General features: G+C 37.2%; 1 protein-coding gene across 1 annotated transcript; it reads right to left on the bottom strand.

Annotated features, from left to right (window-relative positions):
- On the bottom strand, nucleotides 1-5,901 carry LOC127412813 (L-threonyl-[L-threonyl-carrier protein] 4-chlorinase-like). Its single transcript, XM_051649466.1, has 7 exons — nucleotides 5,823-5,901; nucleotides 5,034-5,296; nucleotides 1,495-1,789; nucleotides 1,305-1,396; nucleotides 1,036-1,175; nucleotides 832-936; nucleotides 1-711 (listed from the first exon to the last, which is right to left on the bottom strand). The coding sequence occupies exons 2-7, from the start codon at nucleotides 5,155-5,157 to the stop codon at nucleotides 619-621; spliced, it is 849 nt and encodes a 282-aa protein (XP_051505426.1). The 5' UTR covers nucleotides 5,158-5,296; nucleotides 5,823-5,901; the 3' UTR covers nucleotides 1-618.
- Nucleotides 5,902-9,209: the final 3,308 nt, after the last annotated feature.

Here is a 9,209-nt window from a genome sequence, read left to right as displayed (position 1 = left end):
TATTATGAGAATATTTATTATATTATTTTTATTTTTTTTAAATGAGTTGGAAATGAACCGACAATCATCCAGAAGTAATATTGAACAATTTATTGAGTATTACAAATTTCAATTACAGGGTTAGAACGTGAATTAATTTTAAGGCTCATATTTTAAATCATAAAGTTTAAAACCCCTTAGCAAATGATTTCCTGAAAAGCCTGAAAATAACACCCAAATTCTGAGTAATACTACTGTACTATAACAATTTGAATTTACAACAGTTTTCAGAAACTAAATCTTGGGCCCCATTAATGAAACACAGCCCAAACAAATAAAAACAAAATAAATAAATAATAATAATAATTATATATATATATATATATATATATATATATATATATATATATATATATATATATATATATATTATTAATTCAAATTGAATTGTGACATTTTGTTTTGCTTGTGTTTAGTGAATGGGACACACTGAGAATAAAAACAATACTAAAAATAGTAAGCAAATTATTTGAACACAAGTTAAAAACACTATGGAAAAACAACTAGCACTTTCAGGAGACACACACTGTTAGAGTTTCATTAGTTCATTTCTTAAATACAGATCTTAATTAAAGCCAGTTACAGTTTGCAGGTTTTGCTGGAGAAATGGTTGTATTTGTCAAATCCGCTGACCAGCACTGTGGCAGGAAAAGTTCTGGGTCGCTCAGGGTCCTGTCAGGAAAACACACATATTTATGCTTATTCTAGCTTCAACAGTGTTTATGGCTAACAGTATATCACATACAAAATGATACAGTATATCATCCTCATTATTTTAATTAAGAGTTTTACCTGGATTGGATAAGTACATGTGGGGACATAGCGGATCACATAGCCACAGCGCCTCCGATCAGACATGTTGGGATCACTGGCATGAACCAGAAGTCCATCATGGATCTAGAACAATGAATGCATGGACATGCAAAGATGACTTAAAATACTGATTACATACAAACTTGTCCAAATTGTAGTTTCAACTTTGACAATGATACTTACAGACATCTGACCGGCTTGAAGGGGGCATAAGACTGCGTTCTCAGTCTGCACCAGTTCCTCTGGGATCTCTTGATTGACACTAAGCATGTTGCCGACCCGTTTTGATTGGTGATGAGGCAGGAGGCCAGACTGGTGACTTCCTGTCAGACAAGTAAAGAACAGTTTAGACACTTAAGATTTCAAACCTCTTTTTTGCATATATTTAGCAATTTACACTGCACATCTTCTCTGAAATGATTTTCAGAAAACATCTAGTATAGTTGTCACACCTGGAATAACCTGCAGCGCTCCATTGTCCTCAAGTGAGTCATCCAGAGCGAGCCAGACAGACAGAACTGGACCTCCATCAAAACCCCAGTACCTAAACACCAACATTCAAAGGATTACAATAACATTTTGGACAATCAAGCTAATAGAAAACCAACATACTGCATTGTAATTTGTGTACATTTTGCTTACTTCATGTCCTGATGCCAGGCCACAAATGGCATGCTTTCTGTCTTCTCATTGTTGGTTGACTCCTTTTCCTTTTCGCAGGTATCGCTCAATTGGCTGGACAAAATGATGTCATTGTTCTCTTGCTTTTTAGCAGGTTGCACTGGATATTTGCAAATGAATCTGGAGTCGAGTAGGATGACATCAGGTCCCAAAACTGCTGTGACCAACTCTAGAAGACGAGGGTGCTTGGCGAGGCCCATCACCCAATCATACTCCATATGAACGTTATGAAGGCTGTAAGAGGTGTATTCTTCACCTGTAAAAGTAAATAAATATATCCATTATTTCAACCCAAAATTCATGGTTCTAACTATGTATATCAGGGAATTTTTAAATTGTGATTCTAAGGCCGGAAAAGTCATGGAAATGTATAATATTGTACAGGTAAATTATGTAATATTGTTTTAAAGATAAACACTTTCTCTTATCCCAGTTAAATATACTGCCTGGCCAAATAAATATTTCGTTGGACCGCCTTTAGCTTGGATTATGGCGCGCATTCGTCGTGGCATTGTTTCGACAACCTTATGCAACGTCACAACCTTTATTTCCATCCAGACAGAGTTGCATTGATTTTTGGCTGAGATTTTTTATTGATGACGGGAGAGTCGAACCACTCCGTAAAGTCTTCTCCAGCACATCCCAAAGACTTTCAATGGGGTTAAGGTCAGGACTCTGTGGTAGCCAATTCATGTGTGAAAATGATTCCTCATGCTCCCTGAACCACTCTTTCACACTTTGAGCCCGATGAATCTTGGCATTGTCATCCTGGAATATGCCCATCCCGTCAGGGAAGAAAAAAATCGATGGGATAACTTGATCATTCAGTACATTCAGGTAGTCAGCTGACTTCATTTTATTGCCGCATAACGTTGCTGAGCCTCGACCTGACCAATTGAAGCAACCCCAGATCATAACACTGCATCCAGAGGCTTGTACAGTGGGCACTATGCATGATGGGTGCATCGCTTCATGCGCTTCCTTTTACCCTGACGCACCCATCGCTTTGGAATAGTGTAAATCTGGACTCATCAGACCACATTACCTTTTTCCATTGCTCCACAGTCCAATCTTTATGCTCCCTAGCAAATGTAAGTGTTTTTTTCTTTTCAGATTAGCCTCACTGACAAGTGGGTTTCTTGTGGCCACACAGCTGTTTAGACCCAATCCTGTAAATTGTGGAAATGCTCTTTCTTTCACTATTAAACATAGCTGTGAGTTCTACTGTCGATTTTTTATGATGGGAATTCACCAAGAGTTTTAGTGATCTACGATCACTAAATCATTCAAGATTTTTTTCCGACCACATTTCTTCCATGAAAGCTGACGGTTCACGACTATCCTTCCAGGTTATAATAATGCGTTGGACAGTTCTTAACCCAATTCCAGTGATTTCAGCAATCTCCTTAGTTGTTTACTTTGCTTGATGCAATAATTTGCCCCTTCTGAAACACAGTAACTTCTTTTCCACGACCACGGGATACGTCTTCAGACATGGTTGTTTAAGAAATGAGAAGCTACACACTGCATCAGTTAGGGTTAAAAGAATTGTTGCCAGCTGAATCATATTAATCACTGCAATAATGATCCAATCATAGACTCTTAAGTATCGGCTTATTTAAATCCAAACAGCGACTTTTTTTTTGGCCAAGCAGTGTATGTTGAGACAACCAGAGGTGTAACGGCAAAGACTTCGTTACTGCACTTAAGTAGCCTACTTTTATTTTATTGTACTTTAATAAACTATAAACATTTCTGATGGCTTCCACTTTTGCGTCACTACTTTTTGAATAGAAAATTAATACATCCATTTCTTCAGACCCTTTCGTTACTTTTGCGATTGAACAAAGCAGAAAATAAAACAGCTGTAAATGTAAACTGCTGCAGCTCTGTGATAGTGATATCCGATTCATGAATGAATCACTCGAGTCGAATCTTTCGAACAATTCAATTCTTTTGAATACGTAAGATCGGTTCAAAGAAGCGGTCTTAAAGATTCATTTTGCAAATTGATTTGCGATTCTGAATCAAAATCACCCGGATCCCAGGACAGCGTGTGTTGCATCTCCACCTGGGAATCTTAAGAGAAGAGACTGTTTATGTAAATTTTAATCTGTGTTTTTGAGTTTAAACTGAATGAATTTTATTCAGTTTTGGGCTCACGTTGTGAAATAGCCTTCTGATGAAGTTTTTGCTTTAACAATTGTTCTCGTCTACCACCTTTCCTGGAGATCTGTTCATATTTGTAATATTTAGCTGTTCATAAATGAATAAAATGTGTTTACCATTTAAATTGAACCAAGATGTGTATAAATCAACTACAGCCATCTGTACCATTTATTTATGCCATTTAGTGTACTTTTGATACATAAGTACATTTGTTACACCATAAAATTTAGTTAGTTGACCATACTTAGATTTTATAGCACATCTTATACAGTATAAGTGAAACAATGACTGGACTCTCGGATAACCATATGGCACATTGGAGTACAATTGATTAGAGAAGAATGACTTTAATTTAACAGGCTCCAAATTCACCAAAGGTAACGCTAATCACCCTCATGGTGACTTCACACAAATCACAACTATCAACCAGCTAAAACAAACAAACAAACAAACAAAAAAACAACAACAATAGTCATGAGAATTAAAACTATATTAGTTTTCTAATAACAATTATTATATTTCTCCATAAGTTCTTTTGTCTTGACCAAACATACATAATTTGTTCAAGCACAAGGGCTTATTGGTATTCCACACAGCTGCAATTTTTTAGCCTACTAAAAAATATTGAGTTAGTTGTACTCGAAGCCAAGGTTTAAAGAATGCATATATTTAAGTTATGATTCAAAACTGTGACATTTCAAGTAGTTTAATTAGGACCACTTGATTTGTTTTTATTAACGACAACTTTGTGATTTAGAGAGTAATGGTAACTTAATTAAAAATAGTAAGAATAGTCAAAAGTATTTTTTTTTATTTCAGATAACTATTAGTATTTAAAAGTGTATCAGTTACTTTAATACTTTTACTTGAGTATTTTTCTCATGAGCTACTTTAACTTTTACTTGAGTCAATTTCCATAAAGGTAGGCTATCTTTACACAATAAGTGTAAGGACTATCTGTGGTGCTATAGCGTAAACTGCCTGACACAGCAGAAATGTCTCAACCAATGGCATGAGTTTGAGGCGGGACTGTCTGTTTTTTCTACCAATGAAAGACAGGGGAAGTGTTCGAGAAACCTGTTTGAAAAAAAATAATTATTTTTGCAATTTTGTTTGGTTTCTCTAGAGGCCTAGAATTTACACACTTCACCTTTAAAAACGAATGGAAATTTCTTTATATACAGTTAAATATCCTCATAACGCATAAAGATGTTATAATGAAAATTAATTGGTCAACCCTGTAAATATACCTCAATTAAAAGGTTATGAAGTACACTGCTAACAATATTAACACAGAAAACAAATATGCACAAAATTCCAGCACAACTCACCATGTTTTCTCTCCAGCTCAGCAAAGGCATCTCGGGCCTGTTGTAACTCTTCTGGACTCAGGATAGGAAGAGCTGACAGATACCCCTGCTGCTCATAAAGGGCCTGAATGTGTGCCACGTCCATGTCTTAGACTTAAAGCTTCTGCTTGTCTGCTTAAGCAATGGTACGGATAATCTGGTCTCTCGCTTTCTCTATTTCTCAGAGGACTCGTCTCACACTCAGCTGTGCAAATTCTACGGGGAGTGACAGCTGTTTTTATAACCTGTAGTATAGAACAAAATGATAGGATAGAGGAATTAAAACTAATTCCATGCTCTCCCTGACTTTAGCATTTATTTTCGACCTCTGAAAACCTCCTTGTCTTACTCTGTTCCCTCTTTCCTACCCACTTATTTAAGGCAAATTTATTCTGGGCTGTTTTTTCAGGAACAGAGAGTTCTATATTGCATGGAAGCTGCGCTTTATGAGCCATTTAATGAGAAAAACATCTTATTCTTGTGTAAATGGGTGGAGGTGAGGCACCTTTACCGGCTCTGTTAAACACAGACGCCAGCCAGAGTGCATTCTCTGAGATTGCCACCTGTTTACTGAACAAAATTTCAAGGCATAAGTTCATTGAGTTCGCCAAGAGACACACACCTCACCTGAGTTTGTGCCAAGACACCTGAATTGAACTAAAACAAAACTAAAAACTAAATAAAGATGCAAGAAGGACAAGTTATATTTATACAGCAGTATAGAAAATGACAGAATGTCAGTATTAAGTCAGCATAAGATAAGCAATATACCTGCAATCGCTGCTGTTCAGGCTGAGGACTTGCGCTGTTAGCTGTTACTGTGTATATTTATATCATTTCAGAATTAGGCTCCTCCTCCAATAAAACATTATGACATATTTTAAATTCTAGGGGGAAAAGAAAGTATATTTTTAACCACCTATTTTAGAAACATGTTGGGTGTGGAAGCATTTGTGAAAAATGTTGTGAGGTAGTGAATCCAAGATACTTTGGAATTTTCAAGGAAGTTACAGCTGAGCATTTCCTTTTGTGAGTAAGCATGTTTTGTTTATCTGTGAGCAAATAATAGTGACTCTGTGACACAATGGAAATCTGAAATCTCAACAGATGATGCTCGTGTTGAATGTGACCTGTAGTGTCATCTACTGGTGAGACTATAATGATAATGATGACTCATGTATTGGAGAAGCATTCATACTGTAACCAGAGGCATAGCAACCTTAATAACCATTGTAAATTTTTTTGAAATGTCTACATAATTTCTACAATTCCTACATTTGCCCCCCCAGTATATACAATCTATATATTCTATATACTAAATACCCATACCCTCTTCTGAAGTCCACTATCATCTCCACTGTTTTGAGCGTGTTCAGCTCAAGGTTTATGTAACCACGGCAGCTGTTCAACCTCCCGTCTGTATGCAGACTTGTCACTGTCTCGGATGAGGCCGATGACCGTGGTGTCATCTAAAAACTTCAGGAGCTTGACAGTGGGGTCCTTTGCAGTGCAGTCATTCATGTGCAGGGAGAAGAGCAGTAGAGAGAGAACGCATCCCTGAGGATGCAATAGTGAGGGTCCTGGATGTGAGTTTCCCCAGTCTCACTAGCTGTTGCCTGTCTGTCAGAAATCTGGTGATCCATCGACAGATTGGGGTGGGCACGGAGAGCTAGGTCAGTTTGGTTGAGAGAAGATCAGGCATGATGGTATTGAAGGCTGAACTGAAGTCCACAAATAGGAACCTTGCATAAGTCCCAGGTCTGTCGAGGTGTTGCAGGATATAATGCAATCCCATATTGACAGCATCATCCACAGACCTGTTTGCTCGGTAAGCAAACTGATGGGGGTCCAGCAGAGGTCCAGTGATGTCCTTCAGGTAGGCCAAAACCAGTCTCTCAAACGACTTCATGACCATAGATGTGAGAGTGACAGGTCTGTAGTCATTAAGTCCTGTGATTTTGGGTTTTTTGGTGACCGGAATGATGGTGGAGTGTTTGAAGCAGCAGGGAACTTCACACTATTCCAAAGATCTACTGAAGATCTGTGAGAAGATGGGGGCCAGTTGGTCAGCGCAGACTTTCAGACAGGCAGGTGAAACACTGTCTGGGCCTGAAGCTTTCCTAGTCTTTTGTTTCCAAAAGACCCAGCACACATCCTCCTCACAGATCATAAGTGCAGACTGAGTAGCAGGAGGGGGGTTCCAGGAGGTGTTGGTGTGTGTGTGAAGTGAATATCAGAGTGGGGGCAGGGGTGTGAGACTGGACTTTTCAAAGCTGCAGTAAAACACATTCAGTTTATCAGCCATTAGTTGACTCTCTACAGAGCGAGGGAGAAGCGTCTTTTACTTGGTGGTGCTTTTCAGGCCTTTCCACTCAAAACTGTTTTTTCAGCTTTTCTGAATAGTTTCTTTTAGCCACTCTGATTTCCTTAGTGTGTTCCTAGCCTGGATGTACGATATTTTATCCCCAATTCTGTAAGCATCCTCTTTAACATGACGAAGCTGTCTGAGTTTTCCTGTAAAAAAGGTTTATCGGTATTGAATGATAAAAATGTCCTAGTAGGGATGCACATATCCTCACAGAAATGGATACAGGATATGATGTCACAGTATCTGTGAGCTCGTCCAGGTCTGTGGCTGAAGCTTCAAAAACACTCCAATCAGTGCAGTCAAAGCAGGCTTGTAGTTCCAGCTCTGATTCATTAGTCCATCCCTTTACAGTCCTTACTACAGGCTTAGCTGATTTTAATTTCTGCTTGTAGGGCAGGAAAAGATGAACCAGACAGTGATCAGAGAGTCCTAAAGCTGCACATGGGACATATAGATATACAGTTATGTGATTTAATGTATTGTGCAGAAGAGGTAGGATATGTCAAATAAATATAAATGGAATATAAATATAATATGAATGAATAGTTGTATATACACATGATTGTATTGCCACATTGGAGAGCATTGGGGGCAGTTCTAAGTGATCATAAGGTGAATGGCCTTATTATGCTTTTATTATACACTGTGTATCATATCAAACATTAAGAAAAAGCATTAGGTTTAATGTTTCAGAAAAAACATGAACCCTTTCAGAACATTTGTTTTTACCTGCTTATCTGAAATGCCTGTCTGAAAAAAAAAATTGATCATTTCTATGGACGCCTTTAACACCTTCACTGACTCCATATATGACTCGTGATATATTTCATGTTTTCTAAATTCATATAAATATTTTGTGTGGGTAACAGGCCAACAGACCAAAATTGCACATGTTGTCAGTGACTGACTGTCTTGTGAGACACAAAGTTTTATTCCTGCAGGGGGCGCTTGACGTTCTGAAAACAGAATCCTCCATGAATCCACATTTAAATCTCATTCAAGGATACCTGTGAATGGAAATCTGCCTCAGCATTATCTATAAAAGCATTTTTAAAAAATCCTCATCCAGTAATAATAAACGACTGTGATTAGCCCATCCTGGCCAGCGCTGAAAAAAGTAACAGGTACCACGTGACACCGCTGTATACACTAGAGGGGGATTGCGCGTTGGGAGATACCAACTCGTACAACGGAGGGGGGACTTCAGTTTTTTGTCTGATTATGACAGATTCACAGTCACACAATCACAAGGTATCTCATTCTAAATTCTACAGCAATGATCACAACAACAGTTTAGGTGTAAAAATAAAATAAAATGCATATTAAATGTCACAGCTTGCTGAAGTCACCTCAAAGAAAAACATGCTTAAAAATCAACATTTTTGCCATTGTTGTCTGAAGTAAAAACCAAATTCACCCCAAAGCAAAATATGCTTTAAAATTGACATTTTTATAATCTATGGTTTCCTAAAAACAAATTTAATAAAGAAAAAAGAAAATACATCTTTAACCTTTATACTTGAAGTATCCATACATTCCTAAACATATCTTTAAAGATAATTTTTTGGAGTAAACCATTTACTGTAGCACAAACCATGATGTGTATTGCAATTTTTTTTTTTTTAATATACCTATCCAAAACTGGTAAATTCAATTTGACCTGCAAATTTAAAGAGAGACCTAGCCCTTAAAAATATTACATTTCTTTTGAATAAAAATTGTTCTTGATGTGTATATAATTTATTTATATATTTATTTTTACTTTTTGTGATTATTTTCAGTGAGTTTTG

The sequence above is a fragment of the Myxocyprinus asiaticus genome, chromosome 22 (genome assembly GCF_019703515.2).
Source record: "Myxocyprinus asiaticus isolate MX2 ecotype Aquarium Trade chromosome 22, UBuf_Myxa_2, whole genome shotgun sequence".
Classification (NCBI taxonomy): Eukaryota; Metazoa; Chordata; class Actinopteri; order Cypriniformes; family Catostomidae; genus Myxocyprinus; species Myxocyprinus asiaticus.
This window is presented reverse-complemented; position numbering and strand designations above follow the sequence as displayed.